Source organism: Pezoporus wallicus, unplaced genomic scaffold, assembly GCF_028554395.1.
Source record: "Pezoporus wallicus isolate ANWC-B61680 ecotype Strahan unplaced genomic scaffold, APGP_CSIRO_Pwel_v1 scaffold_7392, whole genome shotgun sequence".
Taxonomy (NCBI): Eukaryota; Metazoa; Chordata; class Aves; order Psittaciformes; family Psittacidae; genus Pezoporus; species Pezoporus wallicus.
This window is the reverse complement of record NW_026639923.1, coordinates 223,743-242,410: the sequence shown is the minus strand read 5'-3', so window position 1 is coordinate 242,410 and position 18,668 is coordinate 223,743. Positions and strand designations below refer to the sequence as shown.

Here is an 18,668-nt window from a genome sequence, read left to right as displayed (position 1 = left end):
CACCTCCCTCCCCCGGCAGTCAAGCATAGCTTTGCCATTTCCTCTCCCTTCTAAACATAAACCAGTGACTCTTTAACCTCAACTCATCTTGCAGCCTAGTGACCTGATGTGTACAGTGACTGGTGGTGGGGTTGGCTTTATCAGCTAAACTCCCATCAGTGCTGATGCAGTTGAGTGTCTTCTGGATCAAAGGGACCCTGTCAGCCTTGGTGGCTAGACAGAAGATGGCTTTGTCCATCTGTGTATGTATTAGAGGTGCTTCTATCTCACAGACAGGAGTGATTATGGTTCAAAAGTCACTTCTGGAAAGCGTGGTGCTTTATTTCCAAGTAACATAAAAGGTTGGGGGTGGGGGGGATCATTTAATGAGAGAGTGGAGAAAATGCATCTCTGAATGTTTATGCCTTGTTCTTGACTGTGTGGAAGAGCTGGAGAAGGTCAAATGAGCCCATTTGCTCCAAAAAGCCAACAAATTGAGGTGTGCTGAAACTGTTTGTGTGAGGGAAACACACGTGCTACAAGCCTGAGATTGAAACCAGGTTAAAACCACCCCAAATGCAGGGGCAGGGGGCTTGTGCACTGCCCTGCAGTGAAGAACGGTGGCTCTGGCTCTCCAGGCCATGGGGGGAGTGACGTTCTGCTGCCACCCCCTTGTCCCTAACAGTGTCCTTTGTGTCCCGTGTGGGTGAGGCTTCACTGGTGTACTCAGCTAACCGCAGCACCAGGCTGCTTGGCACGTGCTTGTATGTGCTTGGGTTAGTGGTGCCTCTGAAAGCAATGCTCACAATACAGCTCGTGGTTGCAGTCTTAATTACAGGATAGCGGCTGGCTGCTTGTGCTCAGCGTTGATGCTCCAGCTGACACACTGCTGGGAGCAAGGAATGGGGCTTGGAGCAAGCAGGGATGCTCACGGGAGCTGCCTGAGAAACTCCCCAGCCTCTAAAGGAAAAGAAGCTGCTGCTTTTCATCCCTTCTGCTCCATCTCGAAAGAAAACCCAGCAAAAAGATGGTCTGGAGCCCTCAGTGTCTGTGCAATGGGATGGTGCTGCGGGGGATCCAGGCGTTACAAGACATGGACACAGAAGGAGCTTTATGGAAAACAGAGGTAAAAGCACGTGAAAGGATTTAAGCCAAACCTTGAGTTGGATGTGGGAGGAGACCCGGCAGGGCTGAGCTTTCATCCCTACCACAGAGCTGGGTTATTCCCCCATGGGCTCTCAGGGGCAGCTCCTGTATCCTCAGTGCTGGCTCAGATTGGAGCCACAGCGGGAGCCATGGGGGGAATGTGGTGGCTCAGCAGGGAGCGCTGGGCTGAGCCTTTCCTTTCCCTTGTAGGAACATAGCCTGGTTCCTGCTGTGGAAGTTAAAGTGGGCACTGTCCATTCACATCCCTGCCTGGAAGGGAGCTGGTGTCAAGGGATGAGCAGATGGTCTGTGCTGCATCCTCACATCCCACATGGATGCTGGTGTTGGTGCAGGAGGCGGTGGTTGGATACCCAGGAAGCCTGAAGCCTCCTGGTGACCTGAGGACCGAGGAGAGATGAGCTTCCCGCTCAGTGCCATCCCCATTGCCCTCATCTGCAGCTTACCCCTCGCATGGGGATTGATCCTGCAGCTCAAGAAATACGAGGGTATTTTATCCATGCCCTACAGCTGGGAAGCTCCATCAGGGCTCTGCCTTCCCTGTATGAGCCCCCAGTGCGCTGCTGTCCTGCTTCTGCAATGCTAACCCGGTCAGAGAAGCGCTGAGTTCATCCCTTCATGTGGGACTCTGGCTTGCAGCAGCGGGGTGAGACGCTGAATCCCATCTCCCAGCACTGCCAGCAGGAGCTGAGCTCCTGGGAATTACCCTGCCTGGCTGGGAACGGGGTGAAATCAGTTGCTCTGAATCAGGAAGGAAACAGAGGGGCGCACACATGGTGTGTGGGGTGAGCAGAGCCGTGACTGCACCCAGATTGGATCCCAATTAGGCTCAGTGGGATGCAGGAACCAGCAATTGCTGCCCAGGGCGGCCAGATCCAGGCACCGCAGGGTGCTTCCAAGCTGTGGATTCCAACGATGCCAAAGGATGTCTCACCCCGGCTGCGCTCCTACTGCTCCCATCTCATCCATACCCTGAAACACATCGGGGACCCAGTGCTTGGGGAGGGGAGCAACCCTCTCTTTGCCATAGGGATACAACAGGAATCCTTCCCCGGCGCCGCCGGGAGCATCCCATCCCATCCACGTGCAGCGATGGGGAGAGGCCTGGCTGCAGCAGGCAGGGGCAGGGCGGCCGCCGAGCTTCGCGCTCCCCCAACGCCTACGTAAGGAAGTGGTTGCATCGCTCCGAGAGGAAAAGGGAAGTCGGGGCAGGCAACGGCTGCCGCCGCTCGCTCGGGGCTGCCTTCGTGTCCGCTGCCCATGAACTAACCCTGCCCGCAAGGTAAGGAGCGGCTGCCGCTGTCAGTGGGGGCTGTGGGTCACCCCTGGTGGTGCTCGAGGGGAGACGGGGACCCTTCGGTGGGGTCAGGGGGGTGCAGGCAGCGCTCGGATGCTCTGGAGTGGTGCTGTTGGTTGGTTGGGGTTTTTTTTCTGCCCCGGTTTGGGGCGAGTTTGGGTTTGGTTCTCTCTCCCCCCCCCCCCCCCCCCATTGGGGTCCCGCAGGGTTGGTGCTGAGCCAGAGCTCTCTGTAATGTGTCCTGACCTCCTTGGGTATCAGCCGCCTCCTGCTCTGCCCGCTGTGAGGAAGAGGAGGGTCAGAGCTGCCCTTCATCTGCCCTGGGATGGTTGTGTCCCCCCAGGGCTAGGTTGGCTCCTGGGGTACCCCCTCGCCAGCACTGAGGGGTGTTGGGGTCCCCATCCCCGGGGGTCAGCGCTGGGGCCTTGGGGGTGCAGGAGGACGGGGCCACTGCGGTGACCAAGGAGCAGCTTCATGGGGTCCTTATGGGACCCTTGCTGTGTCCCCGCACTGCTGGGTACGACCCAGGCTCCGCAGACCCCACAGTGCAGCTCCTTGGTGCACGGCTTCCTCCCGGGACTGGGAGGAGCCCCTGGCGCTGGCTCCGGCCAAGGGCTCGGTGTTATCTCCTCCAAGGATGTTTCCGAGCTGCTCGGGGAGATAAGGGAGCCCCATCGGGTCCCCATCCCGCCCTGTCTGCCCTAGGAACCCCTCTTTCCCTACCCCTCCGTGTCCAGTGGGAGATGGCCACGGCCCCTCCGATGCTCTTCCCTGCTGGGGAAAGGGGTGCTGAGCTCCCCATGGGCTGTGAGCAGGGAACCGGCCATAGCCCGGCTGCTGGGGAAGTGAAACGCGAGCCACTGCAGGGAGAAGCTGGAGCTGGAAGGGCCCTTGGGCTGGGGACGGCTTCTGCTCCTTGGCACGATGGTGGCAAGAGCCCCTCTGGGAGCTGGCATTGAATGGGGCAGCAGCAAAACAGCCCGGGGAGGAACTCCGAGCATCCAAAAGGGAAGCATCGCTTTTGCCTTAGCACACATTGAAGGGGGAAAGTGCTGCGGATGGGGTCCTGCCTCCATCCCTCCTCCCCGGGAGCTGTTTTATGCAGGTCCCATTTCAGATGCTTTCCTGCTCCTGGTCTATTCCGATGCCAACAGCAGCATCCCTGCTCGCTGAGGGTTCAGTTCAGCACTTGTGGTGCTACTCTGGCGGCAGCAGCTTTGTGCCCTCCTGGTACAAAGGGTACCAAAGGCATCTCCCTGCTCAGCCCCAAGCCCTTGTCTGGTGTGGGGGTCTCAGTGGCTTGGCCCTGGGGTGGTGAAGGCAGGGTTGTGCTGTGCATCTGCGCTGGGATTCATCCATGTGCAGTGATGGAGCCGGTTGGTTCCTTAAGGGGAGACCTTAGAGCAGCTCCAGTGCCTAAAGGGGCTGCAGGAAACCTGGAGAGGGGCTTGGGACAAGGGCCTGTAGGGATGGGACAAGGGGGAATGGCTTTAACCTGCAGAGGGGAGACTGAGATGAACTCTTAGGCAGAAGCTCTTCCCTGTGAGGGTGCTGAGGCGCTGGCACAGGGTGCCCAGAGAAGCTGTGGGTGCCCCATCCCTGGCAGTGCTCAAGGCCAGGTTGGACACAGGGGCTTGGAGCAAGCTGCTCCAGTGGGAGGGGTCCCTGCTTGGAGCTGGATGAGCTTTAAAGTCCCTTCAACCCAATCCAGGCTGGGGTTCTGTGTTGCTCCATGGGTTTTCTTTCCACCCAGATTCCTTAGGAGGGACGTTTCCCTTCCCCTGTGCTGCTTCAGCTGCCAAAGAAAACGGGCAGCGCTCGGGGAGCTCCCAAAATAGCCCAGAGGTGAATTGTGAGTAATCCCCATCCCTGGCACACCCTGCCGAGGTGTTCCCCTGCATCCCTGCATCCTCATGGCCCAGGGGCTGCGCTGGTGCTCTGAGCGCTTCCTGGCCCCATGGCACCGTGCTGTGACACTGATGGGTGCTGCAGGAGAGATGGGAGCTCAGCCAGGGGAAGGGATTAGTCACTGCCTCAGTGGGGCTGAGTACCCATGGGATGGGATGGGGTGGGATGGGGTGGGAAACCCCTTCCCCGGCAGAAGGGGGATGCAGTGGACTGCAGCGTGGGGCTGATTCCAGTGGGAGGGAATGGGGGATGCTCGCTAAGAGCAGGGGTACCACTGGGGGCTTGTCCCCATGGCCAGAGCATCACCTCCTGATGGCCGCAGGGGTCTCTCCCCATTGCCAGCCCGTGAGCCATGGCCTACCACAGCTTCCTGCTGGAGCCCATCAGCTGCCATGCCTGGAACAAGGACCGGACCCGTAAGTACCATCAGCAGGGCATTCCATCCCAAAATCCCCAGGGATGGCCCAAAGCGCCGGCTGAGCATCCCTGCGAGTGGGCTGTGGCTGGGTTTGGGAAGCAGGTCCTGCCATAGATGGATGTGGGGCTGGGCTGGGCTGGGCAATGTTCCCCTGCATCCCCCTGGTCCTGCTGCTGGAGCTGAGCCCGGCACAAGGAGTTGCCAGCAGCGTGTCCGGCCCCGAGGCACCGCGGTGCTGGGAGGGACGGATGGAGCGTGGAGAGGGGAGGGAAGCGGAGCGGGGCCGGGTGATTCACAGCCGATGGCATTTCCCGGCTGCAAGCAGGGATGTGGGAGAGAACAAAAAGGGCTTTATCCACTGAGCCGGGCAGGAGGGGCTGGATCGGGGCTGAGCACCCACAGCCACCCCATCCCATCTCACCCCATCCCACCAGCCCCATGGGACCCTTATCCCTTCCCTATAGGGTCAGATGCAGGGCAAGGCTTTGGGGCTTGGTTGGACCCCACGGTGCAGACGGGGAGCCTGGAGCACGGGAAGGGGCAGGTTGATGCTGCCCGGCCCCACGCTCCCCATGGCAGAGCCCATGACCCAGGGGAGGGCTTTACCCCACTGCTCTTGCCCCACAGAGATCGCGCTGTGCCCCAACAACCACGAGGTCCACATCTACCGCAAGGACGGGGCCAAGTGGAGCAAGGTCCATGAGCTGAAGGAGCACAACGGGCAGGTGACGGGTGAGTCCTGGGTGATGGAGGGGATGGGGACAGGGATGGACACGGCTCAGCTGCTGGATGGGGGCTGTGGAGTGGGTGATGGAGAGGGAGCCGGTTGTGTCTGCCTCTGCTGGTCCTGATCTAGCGTGCCGGAGAAGTGGGATGGGTGGAACTGGGGAGATGGAGGGGATGGATGAATGGAGGGGTGGAAGAGATATGGATAGAGATAGGGTGAGGTGGTTTGGGATGGAATGGGGTAGAAGGGATGGGAAGTGTTGAGGTGAGATGCTATGGATGGGAGTGATGGGGTGGGGTGGGGAGTGCTGATGGTGGGATGCAGTGATGGGGTGGGATGGGGAGTGCTGATGGTGGGATGCGATGACAGGGTGGGATGGGAAGTGCTGATGATGGGATGTGGTGATGGGGTGGGATGGGGAGTGCTGATGGTGGGATGCGATGACAGGGTGGGATGGGAAGTGCTGATGATGGGATGTGGTGATGGGGTGGGACGGGTTGGATGGAATGCTTTGGGGTGGGAGGGATGCGAAGGTCTGAGGTGGATAATTTGGGGTTGATGTGGGACCTTGGAGCAGAGGCAGCCCAGAGCAATGCCTCCAGCCCCGAATGCCCCCATCCCCACTGCTCCCTGGGTCACCATCACCCCCTCCTCTGCCTTCCAGGCATCGACTGGGCCCCCGAGAGCAACCGGCTGGTGACGTGCGGGACCGACCGCAACGCCTACGTGTGGACCCTGAAGGGCAACGCGTGGAAGCCCACCCTGGTGATCCTGCGCATCAACCGCGCCGCGCGCTGCGTCAAGTGGTCCCCCAAGGAGAACAAGTTCGCGGTGGGCAGCGGCTCCCGCCTCATCTCCATCTGCTACTTCGAGCAGGAGAACGACTGGTGGGGATCTGCCCCGGGAAGTGGGTCTGACCTGCGAGGGAGGGAGGGAGGGATGGAGAGATAGGAGGAGAAATGGATGGATTGGATGATGGATAGATGGATGGAGAGAGGGAGGGATGGAGAAATGGGAGGGATGGAGAAATAGGAGGAGAAATGAATAGATGGATGGATGGAGAGATAGGAGAGAGGGATGGAGGGAGGAGGGAGGGAGGGATGAAGAGATAGGAGGAGAAATGGATGGAGGGATGGAGAGATAGAAGGAGAAATGGATGGAGGGATGGATGGATGTATTGAGAAATAGGAGGAGGCATGGATGGATGGAGAGATGGATGGATGGAGGCATGGATGGGTGGAGAGATGGATGGAGAAATAGGAGGGATGGATGAAGAGATAGGAGAGAGGGATGGAGGGAGGATGGATGAATGGATTGAGAAATAGGAGACATGGATGGATGGAGGCATGGATGAACGGATGGAGAGATAGGAGGGAGGGATGGAGAGATAGAAGGAGAAATGGATGGAGGGATGGGTTGAGAAACAGGAGACATGGATGGATGGAGGCAGGGATGGATGGAGAGATGGATGGATGGATGGAGAAATAGAAGGAGGGATAGATGGATGGAGAAAAAGGAGGGATGGATGGATTGGGAGTTAGGAAATTGGAGGAGGAGGAGATAAGAGGGACAGGAGCTGCAGGAGGAGACAGATGGGGACATGGAGGGAGGAACACCCCATGCCCAAGCTGCTCCTGCAGGCTGCTGGCCCTGGGCACCTCCTGATGCACTTGGAGCTGTGATCACCCTCATCCACCCCCCCCCCCCCAAGCCCGGTGAGGGGGTTCCAGCACTGCTGATTCTCCCCTATTGCTGCCACCCCCGTCCCCACAGGTGGGTTTGCAAGCACATCAAGAAGCCCATCCGCTCCACGGTGCTCAGCCTCGACTGGCACCCCAACAACGTGCTCCTGGCCGCCGGCTCCTGCGACTTCAAGTGCCGGTGAGGAGCAGGGGGATGGATGAGGATGGGTTGGGGTCCCACCTGAGCACAGCACAGAGCTGGGTGGGGCAGCACAGCCCTATGGGGCAGGCTTCCCCCTGCTGGGCACAAGGGAGGCATGGGAAGGGCTGAAGGTGCCCTGGGGCAAAGGGGGCAGCGATGGAGGCTCTTTCCCCCCTCCCCAGGATCTTCTCAGCCTACATCAAGGAGGTGGAGGAACGGCCCAGCCCCACGCCCTGGGGCTCCAAGATGCCCTTTGGGGAGCTGATGTTCGAGTCGAGCAGCAGCTGCGGGTGGGTGCACAGCATCTGCTTCTCGGCCAGCGGCGCCCGTGTGGCCTGGGTGAGCCACGACAGCACCCTCTGCCTCGCCGATGCCAGCAAGAGGATGGCGTGAGTGGGGCTGGGGAGAGCTCGGAGGCATCCGGGGTGGGTTGGGGCGGGCGGACGTGGATGCAGGATGCTCTCCTTGTGTTCCCAATGAGCTGAGTGATGCTCACTCGCTGCCCTGCAGCGTCACCTCCCTGTGCACCAAGACCCTGCCCCTCCTCGCCGTCACCTTCATCACTGAGAACAGCCTGGTGGCTGCGGTGAGTCCGGGCTGGGCCGGGGGGGGTGGGTGCTGGGTTAGGATGGTGCTGAGCCTGGTTCTGCAGGGCCACGACTGCTGCCCGATGCTGTTCACCTACGAGGAGAGCCAGGGAGTGCTGACCTTCAGGGGGAAGCTGGATGTGCCCAAGCAGAGCTCCCAGCGCGGCCTCACCGCCCGTGAGCGCTTCCAGAACCTGGATAAGAAAGCGAGCTCGGACACGGCCAATGCCACGCTGGACACCCTGCACAAGAACAGCATCAGGTGGGTCCATGGGGGGTGACTGGGTCACTGCGGGGGTGCTGGCTTCCCCCAGCATCCCCTGGCTGTGGTGCTGTCTGGCCTGGGAGCTGGAGCATCCCTGGGTATCCTTGAGCATCCCTGGGTATCTTCAGAGCATCCCTGCACATGGGTGGGAAAGATGGAGGGGTCCATCCGCAGGAGCTGGGACAGCATTGGAGCATCCCTGGGTATCCCTGAGCATCCCTGCATGTGGGTGGGGGAGATGGAACAGCTCTGGAGCACCCCCAGAGCATTCCCAGGTATCCTTGAGCATCCCTGCACATGGGTGGGAAAGATGGAGGGGTGCATCCGCAGGAGCTGGGGCAGCCCTGGACCATCCCCGGGTATCCTTGAGCATCCCTTAGTATCTCCGAGCATCCTTGTATGTGGCTGGGGAAGATGGAATGGTCCAGCCCTAGGAACTATGGAGCCCTCCTCGAGCATCCCTGTGTATCCTTCAGCATCCCTTGTTATCCCTGAGCATCCCTGCACATGGGTGGAGGAGATGGAGGGGGCCAGCCCCGTGGGCTATGACAGCTCTGGAGCATCCTTGGGATCTTCTGTGTATCCCTGGTTATCCCTGGAGCGTCTCGACACATGGATGGGGGAGATGAAGGGGTCCAGCCCCAATCCAACCCATGAGGGCTTGGCAGGATGTGGGGCTGACCCCCACCCACCTCTCTGTGCCCCACAGCCAGATCTCAGTGCTGGCAGGCGGGAAGGCCAACTGCTCCCAGTTCTGCACCACAGGGATGGACGGCGGCATGAGCATCTGGGATGTCAAGGTGAGGCGTCCCCATGGTGCCACAGCCCCCCCCAGAACAGGAGCATCCAGTGTGGAACCCCCATTAACCACAGCTCTAACTGCAGCCCTCACCCTGGCTCTGTGCAGTGGTGGTGGGGCCCATTGTACCCATGGTGCCCATATGGGGCTCCCATAGTCCTGGGTGGGATCTGCTTTAACCTAGTGCTTGATGGGGGCATCCCCGGTTTCAGAGCTCACCATCAGGGGTGGGTTGATGCCAACCTTGCACAGGCATCCAGCACCAACTCCTGGCTTCAGCTTTGCCCACATGACTTCAAAATGAGGCAAAACCAGACGAATTTGGGATCCCCGGAACCAGCTTCCCCCCTGTTTCAGCTCCCCAACCACCTCCAGTCACCTTGGAAAGCACCAAGCTGATGGCAACCAACCTCCAATTCCATTTCAGAGCCTGGAGTCGGCACTGAAGGATCTCAAGATCAAATGAAGGAGCCCTCCAGGAAGGGGGTCCCTGCTGCCAGCCTTGCCTTGCCCTGCTGCTCTGCCCTGTGCCACACGGTGCCACCAGCCAGCCCCGGTGGCTGCTCTGCAAGAAAACAAGTCCTGGTTTTGTTACCATCCTCCCCGATGCTGGTCATACGTCGCTTAGAGAGCACAATAAAGGAAGGAATTCCCTATAGAATCATGGAATGGTTCGGGTTTGGAAGGGATCTGAAGGCTCATTCCAACCCCTGCCATGGGCAGGGACACCTTCCACTAGAGCAGCTTGCTCCAAGCCCCACCTAACTTGAACAGTGCCAGGGATGGGGCAGTCACAGCTTCTCTGGGCACCCTGTGCCAGCGCCTCACCCATCAGCTGTGCAATTCCACACGCTGGGAGCCAGCTTGGAAACCTTGGGCTGCCAAAGCAATCCTGCCCCTTTCCAACCAGGCAGCTTTGGTCAGAGCACCTTCCTTACCTCTACCTTGGGGTAGGAGCAGTCCCACCTCACAGACCAACGGGGAGGACAAAGCTGCTGAGGAGCCTTGGAAGAAGCTGTAAGGAAGCGGATAAATCTGTGTTTTGGGGGTTAATTGCATGTGGTAATCAACGGGCAGGGTTCCACACAGGATATGTAATCACACTGAAGTGGCTGGTGAGGGCTTTGGCAAAGGCAGAGGAACAACCAGTCCCTGTGCAGGTGTGTGGGGCAGGCAGGATGCCCAACCACTCCTCCAGCATCCCCGTGCCTTAAGCCAAGTGTCTCTGCAAGGGAAAGCCTACGTTGATCACCACAAGGGAAAGGAAGCAGTGCAATGTGGGATCCCAGGTTACTCCTCTTGGGATCAGCTTGGTTAAACCCATCAAAGCCTGCTCCTGGTGGTGTGCCTCCGAGCAGCCCAGCCCTGACCTCGACCATGGCCTGAAGGGCAGTGCTGGGGAGCAGCTCCAAGGCTCACACCTCTACCTGTGACAAGGGAACCAAGCTCCTCACCATGGCGTGAGCAGGCAGCTCACAGCGGTGTTCCTGGAGCACATCCCTCTATCCCAGCCAAGTCCCTTGCAGCCACACAGAACAAGTGGCATTTGTCACCCTGACAAGGGTCACCTCAATGGCAGTGACTCCAGAGCGCTCTTGTCTCACCTCTAGGATCAGATCTCCTCTAGTATGGGAAGCACTGGAGTCTCTGGCACAGGCTGAGAGGGGGCTCCATGGATCTCCTGGGGCATCCCTTGCTCCAGCAGACAGGACATCTGACAGGAGTAACAAACAGCTCCAGGCCTGGCCTCCTGACACAGTGACTGCCTTGGCCAGCATCCCAAGGGAACGGTTTTCTCCACCTCCATTGTACAAGGTGTCCACCAGAGACAGCAGCAAAAGCTTCCTGCCTCCAGGCTGCATCTGCTGATGGAGCTCCTGAACCTGGAGCCCAATTCCACACCACAACCAGCACCACAACAGCAAAGAGCAGAGGCAAGGAGTCACTTCACCACCACGCTGGTGCTGCACCTCAGGTCCACTCACACGCACACACACACACAAGTTGAGGATGGAGCCCTTCTGATAACTTACACTTTAATCAACCAAATATACAAGTTTGGTTGGTGTTGGGTTTTCAGCTTTATCAAGTGTTTTGTTCCATCTGATACAATTGATGTTGGGTCTTTTTCCTTTAAACAAAGGATGACATGGTTAAAAACCGGCACTATCCCTAAGAAGGAGAAGGAAATAGAAGTAAAAATGAAGAGGAGGGAAAAGGGGAGACTGGCTGCAACAAAAGAGGGATGAAACCGGGAAGGAACAGCACTCCAGATGTCCATGAAGTCAGGTTCCCAGCTCATACTGCAACACGCTGCAGCAAAATTGGATGGGTCGTTTGCCCCCCCAAAAAGATACCTCAGATACATTATCCTTTGGGCTTTCACTAGCAAGTCAAAGTTCCCCACCCCATGTTCCCCCCCTGCAATGACCCCACAATCTAGTCTCTTGCAATCTAATAGTTGAAGCGTCTCCCTCCCCCCCCCGACCCCCACCCCAATTGAGTTTTTAACCCTAAAACCAGCAAAAAACATTCAGGTTTCCAAACTGTTACAGAGAATTGCTGCTCAGCACAGCTCTGCACCAGAGAGAGCAGCTGCCCCTAACCCCAAATGGAAATCTGTGCCAGGATGAGGACAAACACATCGTCAGTGTCTCTTGGAGGTGAAGGTGACTTCGATGCCGCAGCAGACCCTATGTGGTATATGCAACACAACAGAGGTCCTGGCAGGCACCAGGCACAGTTCCCTGGTGTTTCCTCCTCTTGCATGTCCTGTGCTTACTTGTTAAGGGATAGTGACTGCAGTCTTTTACCTGCCATGGCCGCTTCGTCTTTTGCTGGGGGAGGAAAACAAAGCAGGTAATGAAGAGATCCAGCCTGCCCCACCAACCCCTGGCACATCCCTCCAGGGTTGAGAGCAGGAGCCCCCCTTGTGTGTTCCCCTTCTGTCCTTGGCCTCTTTCCAGGCATCCACCAATTACCCTGGTGCTGATGCATGAATATCCCTGTGGAATTCACTGAGAAGATGCGCTCCTCAAGGAAGTCCAGGCAGGTAGAAGTGCTGTGAATTCCCTGGGCAGTTTGGATTCCCCATGTGCAAGGAATCCACTAAACCTCCCCACACTGAAGCAAGCATTGTCTGGGCAGCTGAGGACAACATGGATATCAAGGGCAATTCCCTTCTTTCTTTCCCTGCTCCTTGATCAGATGTCCTAGAGCTTTTTAAGAGTGAAACATCTGAAGCTGGTTTTGATGAGGGCAGTTGTGAAGACACAACTACCTCAGGGGATGAGGGATTACTATGTGTGACCCGAGAGACCATGCAACCATCACAAAGAGAAATAAGAGGGTTATGATTAATTACTCTCTAACCTTTTCTTTCTTCTTCTTTCTTTCTGGCAGCTTCTTCCCTTTGCTTCCGAATGATGGCTAGCCGGGCGAGATCTGCCTTTGCTTGTTCTGTTTTACCAGCTAGGTGCATTTTCATGTATCTTTCTTTTGCCTTTTGTTTCTCTATTTCCTCCCTGTTGGGGTGAAACACATACAAGTCATCAGAGCATCCACGAGCAGGTAGGTACAGGCAGAATGGGGGAGGCTTTTGGATTGGGAAGGATAGAGAGCCTTCCACAGAGGCCTAACACCAGTTTTCAAGCACAGGTTTGAACAGGGATAAGGCGAGAGATTACTTCTACCTACATTCAGCTAAATAAGGACACACAATGAGGTAAGGTGAATTAGCCCCAGAGCACCCAGCACCACAACATGCTTTTCCCAGCTTTACCCTCAAAGGTGTACTTCTGCCAAAGCAATCTGGCCCAAAGAAGGAAGCTTAAATCTTCCACTCTAAAACTCTCCACTGCTAAATGAAACTAGAAGGTTGAACTCTGGTTCTCATCTGAGTCATCTGCTCACACAAAAATGTCACCATGATGCCTGGGGACCACTACCTGTCACTAGGGCACTTTCCATAGGAAGATTAAAGCAGAACCCACAGTGATAATGGAGTTCAGTTATGTCTGATTTTTGGCCTAAAACTTCAGGACAGGAATGGCCTAAAGCCACTTCACAGCAACAAGCTCCCCTGGCTGAGCTGCCTGGCTCCTGAGTGGTTACAGTGACTCCCAGAGACAGCCAACTTCCATAAGGTATGTAAGGTTCTGAACCCCACTGAGTCCTGCTTGACAGTTCAGTGCCTGCTTTAGACACCAATGCATTGAAAGGGCTTCCCTGAAACACCAACGCAGACATTCCCAACAGGGAAACTCCTGGAAGGATGATATTCCAGGAATGCCCTAGCTCCTGTTGGGATAGCAGGCAAGACTCACCGCTCTCGTCGTGACAGTTCCTTAGGTCCATCCAGGTCCAGCTGAGTTACTTTTTTGGTTGTCTGAATTACACGATTGGGGTTCTCTATGTCTATCAACCCTTCCACTCCTTTGCGCTTTTGCTAAGGTTCAAGAACAAGAGGAAGGTTAAGAAGCTCTCATATATCCAACCCTGTGTCGTAGAAGAGCTCAGCAGCACACCCCAAAAGCAAGAGGTTTGTACTGCCAGGCAGCAAAACCACTGGTGAGCCAAGATTCCTACCATCAGGCATCTTCAGCCTTTCTGAAATCTGGGCATTTCACTTACAAAAACACATTCTGAGGACAAAATGCTGTTAAGGAAGGGGGTTTGGCTTCTAAAAATAGCTTTTCCATACAAGATTTATTAGAGGTAGCTCTCAAAGAGAGAATCAGGAGATTGCATTGCTCTTTGGCCCCAAGGATTTGGGTGGTGCAAATGCATTAAGTGCCCCGAGAATGACAATACCTGATAATCCTCATCGTCTTCGTCGCTGTCATCTGAATCTAAAGACTTCTTCTCCTTTTTGGGGTCCCCTGTTGCTCCTTCGCTTCCCTCTTCTTGCTCCTCTTCTTCCTACAGGGAACGAGAGGAAATATATGTCAGTAAAGATCCCAAATCCATTCTGGAAGGATGAGAGACAGCCTTAAGCACTGGTGTTCCTGATGTGGCCCTGTGACACCAAAGGTGCTCTTAGAGAACACGAGCTCATTCTCAGCATGTAAGTATCCATCTGCCCCAGCAGATCACCCCTAATCAACCCTGCTGCTCTCCCTGTGCAACAGGCCAGGAGAATGACTGTCACAGAGGGAACTGGCACTTTTCTTTCCCCAAATGAAAGACCTCCAGGAGACTTTTTGGGCCAGCTTTCCAGTGCACAATATCTCAGGGACAGGACACTACACGGATGTAGCGTAGAGCTGGGTCTCAAACTAGATCTAGGCAAAAGAACACTAGAGAAGAGAAACTTGACAACCAGCAACCAGAATATTATTAGCCAAGAAATCACAGCCTATTCAGCACAGCTTATACCAGTCAGAAGTCTAGGAATTCCATTAGAAGAACCAACATGGGTGGGAATAGTTTACTTTAACCACCGCCAGATATTCCTCATCCCAGCAAGCGGATGGGCTATGGGCAGTAGAGGAAGAATTTTGTTAATTTTGGGGGGTTTTTTAAGCTTTCCCTGATAAAATAACATTACATGTAACAAAAAAAAAGAAAGAAATCCTTCCCAAAGAGCAGTCCTCTGGTTTGCTGTGAAACCAGACAGACATTTCAAGCAGGATCCTGCTTGTTCTGTTCTATTTCCAGTGGGTATTTTTATCAACAACTCGGAAGTAGAGAACACTTCCAGAGTTTATGAATGACATTGCACTGGTAGGAGCTGGAATCATTCTGGAAGACCGGATCAGCCCCATAAATGCTCTCAGAATTTGGAAAGATGGCATGGAACCAACAGGATGGAATCAAAAAACAAACCAAGAGGAATTGTACTTAGGAAGAAGAGATCCAACCCAAAGTTGGAATATGTGGCTAAGCAGCAAACCACAGCATCATCTTGAGTTACAGCTGCTCAGAACATTAAAAGGAATCAACAATCTGGCTCATGACTGCTTGAAAGTCATCTTCTCAGAGGTATTCATCAGTATTTCCTATATGGGGTGTAATTATCCTGCTGTAGTCAGTGCTACGAGGCTTCAGCTGGAATAGTGCTTTTGGGCTTAGGCAGCGCTTTCAGCAAGTCACAGAAAATCAGCAGTGAGATAATCTGGGGATATAAGAGAGCAAGTGCTGCAAAATGTAGCCATGCCTTTTATAACATCAGTCAGGTAGATGTGGAACGTGTTACAACCCTATGCTAGGGCATAGAAACATGCTCAAAAAAGGACTTAGGCCAGAAAACTCTGTTATCTTTCCCTACAAGTCAGAGGCAAACAAGAAAATCACGTGTATAGGAAGAAGTCAAAGGAGTTTGGTCTTTTAAGTCTAGAAGAGGGCAAATATAATAATTTCATTGATAAGATGTCAAGATGTGAGCCCTTGTTCTCCATAACCAAGCTGCAGAGCATGGATATAAAAATGAGCTGACACTGGAGACCAGAATGATTCAATACAGAAGGAAAAGATGTCCAGAGCTGCTGTGTAATCACCTTTCCCAACTGTTACCCTTCCAGCTGTGAGCTGGATGGTCTACTTGGCCTCATTTCAGTGAGGAGCCAGCCTGGATGACACCTTCCAGTCTCCCCAGCCACAGCTATTGAGAATTCACATTGTGCTCACTGCCAGAATGCTCTGCAACTCTTGACTAAGCTGATTCCTCACACACTGCAAGTGAAGCCAGGACCTGGGACCATGAGCACACAACGTTGGCGAACACATACCCTTGCCTTCTGCTTTTCTGCTTGGAGCTGGGCATCGATCTCTTCAGGACTGGTGTACTGTCTTGCTCGGCCTTTGTGGCCTCCTTTTCTACCTGTACAGAAAAGTAAAGTCAATAAATGGTTTAGTGATAAGGTTCCACAAAGGTCTCCTCCTCCTGCAGCACTCTGTGGATTTTCAGTGCAGATGGGACAAACCAAACCAGCTCCTTTGACAGAATCTCAACAACAACAAAAGCCAAGAGTTTTGGGTAAGTGGCACAGAGAATTGGGATTACTGGTCCATACAAAGGCACCCAGAGAATCAATTCCTTCAGTGGCTCAGTCCCACAGCCACTCCCTGCGTTTCCTGCACAGGACGAACCACAGCCTATTCCTGAGGCAGCATGGTTACAACTAACCCTCCAACCAGCTTCCCTCCTTAACCCCTCCCCTACAGTAAGGCTGTGCCAAGAAAAAATAGGAAGCTAATTGGACAAAAGCTTTAGGAATTACAATGAGAGCAGAAGAACTACTAGAAGGAGCCTCCATGTTTTACTGCTTTACAAGGAATACTCAAAACAAGCTCTAGGAACCAGGAACAGGACAGATGCAGCTTAGCTGGCTGGGCTGTGGGGCTAAGATCTGCTCTCAACTTCAGCACTTCATTAATCCACAGAACTCTGAAGCCATTAATGCTTCCTGCAAGTGACTGCTGTGTTTGTGTTTCCTACTGGAAAGCAAGCAGAGCAGAGTCAGTGTCTAGCCTTGAGCTGGAGAGCTCAAGGTACATCTGGTACACAAGGCTGGCACAAGGCAAGCAGCTCAGGCAAGGAGCTCTCTGCTGCTGCAGGAGGCTTTGAAGGAGCAGGAAATCCTTGCTCTCACCCTCCCTGCTTCACCTGCTGAGGGCAAGGCAGTGGGGATCATTCCTCCTTTCTCAGGGAGGGATCTGCACTGTGCCATTGTCCTGTCGGACTTGGTGGGACTGGGAACACCAGGAAGGCTCAGCCTCTGTGGGCTTTAGGAAGTCTGTGTTCTCTGATCAATCCTCTTGGCTCGATAGAAACAAAGCCTCACGTGGTTTAGCTCAATAAAAGCTAAGCTTTGGAATAAATGATCTCAAAACCCCCACAGTGAAGCCTTAGAGACTCCAGAGATGTTTCCCTCAGGTGAAACGGGGAAGTGCAGAGACCACCTTCTTCTCCCCAAACTCAGCAATGGAAACTCATGGGTACTCAAACCAAACAGCTGCACCCAAAGGTGTGTGTTTTCCATGCGTGTGCTCCCAGCCATCCCACGTGGCAACACTGACACCCTCTGGGAACGCTGCAGCCCAGGAAGGAGACATTACCTCAGTGCCTAGCAAATGACATCACTCTAAGTGGAACAGGAGCATCTTGGACACTATGTAGCACCAAGCAAACTCAAATCAACCAAACCAACATCATGCCAAAGGCTCAGCTGCCGCTGGGCAGCTTCTCATCCAGCTGGGCTTGGGATTTCACAGAGCTGAAGGACACAAAAGCCTTAATACTGCAAATAAACAGTAGTAATAAGAAGGGGAAGCAACTAAAGAGTAATTATCTCGCATTAAATGGCTAAAAAGAAGCAAATGGAAGAGTGAATCAATCTCATTTACATTTGAGCACATAGAGAAGTAAGACTGAGCTGTGGCAGCCATGGCGAGCTCAGCTCAGTGCAGATGGAGCTCTGCTCTTCCCAAGGAGATCAAACCACCCCTTGGACAAGCAGAGCGGTCCTACATCTGCCACTGACCTGCTGCATTGTGCTGCACAATGCGCCTGTGCTCCGTGCCTCGGTTTCCCCATCTGGAAAAGAGGGGCGATGAATCTGATCCTCTTTTAAACCAGAAGCACCTGCAGGAAAGCCCACGGGTGCCTAAGGCAGGATTGCTTCCAAATATATTTGTCTTCAGCTTTAAACAGCGTAATAAAGGAAGTTAAATCAAAGAGAATGGAAGGATATTGATGGACTCACCTTTTCTTTAAATTAAGGTATTAAAACCAATCCAAATAATCAGAAATAATCCTATAACAGATTGTATCAGCGGCTCTTTAATTCCCACCCCATTTTTAAACAGTGAGGGCAAAAATCCACTCTTCTGCTAACAACACAGTAACTGCTACTGACTTAGGGAGATAGGTGAGAAAACACCCCTCTTTTCCCAAGGACCAAAAGGTCTTAAGCATATAAAACTGTACAACACAGAGAAGTAAATCCCAAATCATGGGGCATTTAAATGCAGCACCCAGGGTTATAGCCCCCCATCCCCAGTTCTTTGGCACGTGAAACCTTCAGCCCTGTTCACTAACGCTGTGCACACGGGCACAAACCAAATGCTGAAGGAAAGCCTACCCAGGGGAGCGGATCTGGTTCTAAACGCTTGGGAAGGCTGATGAAATCAACTGGGGCAAACCCGAGTGAGGAATGACGAGGGCTCATTTACGTGCTATGGCTGGGCTTTCACCGACGCTCACCCAGGAGCCAATTATGCAGATGGTGCATGTGGAGAATGGTGCATGTGGAGAAGGTTCTGGGTGCATCCAACCCCTCCTTACTTCTCCTCACCCACACTTCCTCCCCCCCCAAAGCCGGTGCCCGCTCCGCCATACCTACAGGAAAGGAGCCACGTTTGGAACCCCTGAACCCGAAATCCCTTCAGCGGGGGGGGGGGACGACCCTTCCACAGCCCTCCAGGAGCGGGATGGGCGCGGAAACCGAGACCCCCATCCACAGCCGGTGGAGGCCGATGAGGGGAATGGAGACCCCCCCCCTCAACCTCCTCAATACCGGTAATGGGGGGGAGGGACATGGGACGATCCCCTCAGACCCAACCCGCACCCCTCCACCCCGTGGCTTCCCGGCCCCCACCTCCTTTGGGCATCACGGCGGCGATGGCGGCTGCGTTTGGG

The 18,668-nt window shown here is 54.7% G+C and overlaps 3 protein-coding genes across 3 annotated transcripts in view; 1 reads left to right on the top strand and 2 right to left on the bottom strand.

Moving 5' to 3' along the window:
* PTCD1 (pentatricopeptide repeat domain 1) overlaps positions 1 to 18,668 on the bottom strand; it is a 57,320-nt gene that overhangs the window by 30,097 nt on the left and 8,555 nt on the right. The gene's annotated exons all lie outside the window — the stretch shown is intronic.
* ARPC1B (actin related protein 2/3 complex subunit 1B) lies at positions 4,606 to 9,697 on the top strand. Its single transcript, XM_057416826.1, has 9 exons — positions 4,606 to 4,764; positions 5,394 to 5,498; positions 6,158 to 6,380; positions 7,267 to 7,374; positions 7,560 to 7,766; positions 7,888 to 7,963; positions 8,030 to 8,226; positions 8,939 to 9,029; positions 9,456 to 9,697. Exons 1-9 carry the CDS (start codon positions 4,701 to 4,703, stop codon positions 9,492 to 9,494), a joined length of 1,110 nt encoding a protein of 369 aa, XP_057272809.1. The 5' UTR covers positions 4,606 to 4,700; the 3' UTR covers positions 9,495 to 9,697.
* PDAP1 (PDGFA associated protein 1) lies at positions 11,048 to 18,667 on the bottom strand. The gene is made up of 6 exons (XM_057416833.1): positions 18,628 to 18,667; positions 15,757 to 15,848; positions 13,841 to 13,948; positions 13,354 to 13,475; positions 12,401 to 12,552; positions 11,048 to 11,865 (listed from the first exon to the last, which is right to left on the bottom strand). The coding sequence occupies exons 1-6, from the start codon at positions 18,638 to 18,640 to the stop codon at positions 11,807 to 11,809; spliced, it is 546 nt and encodes a 181-aa protein (XP_057272816.1). The 5' UTR covers positions 18,641 to 18,667; the 3' UTR covers positions 11,048 to 11,806.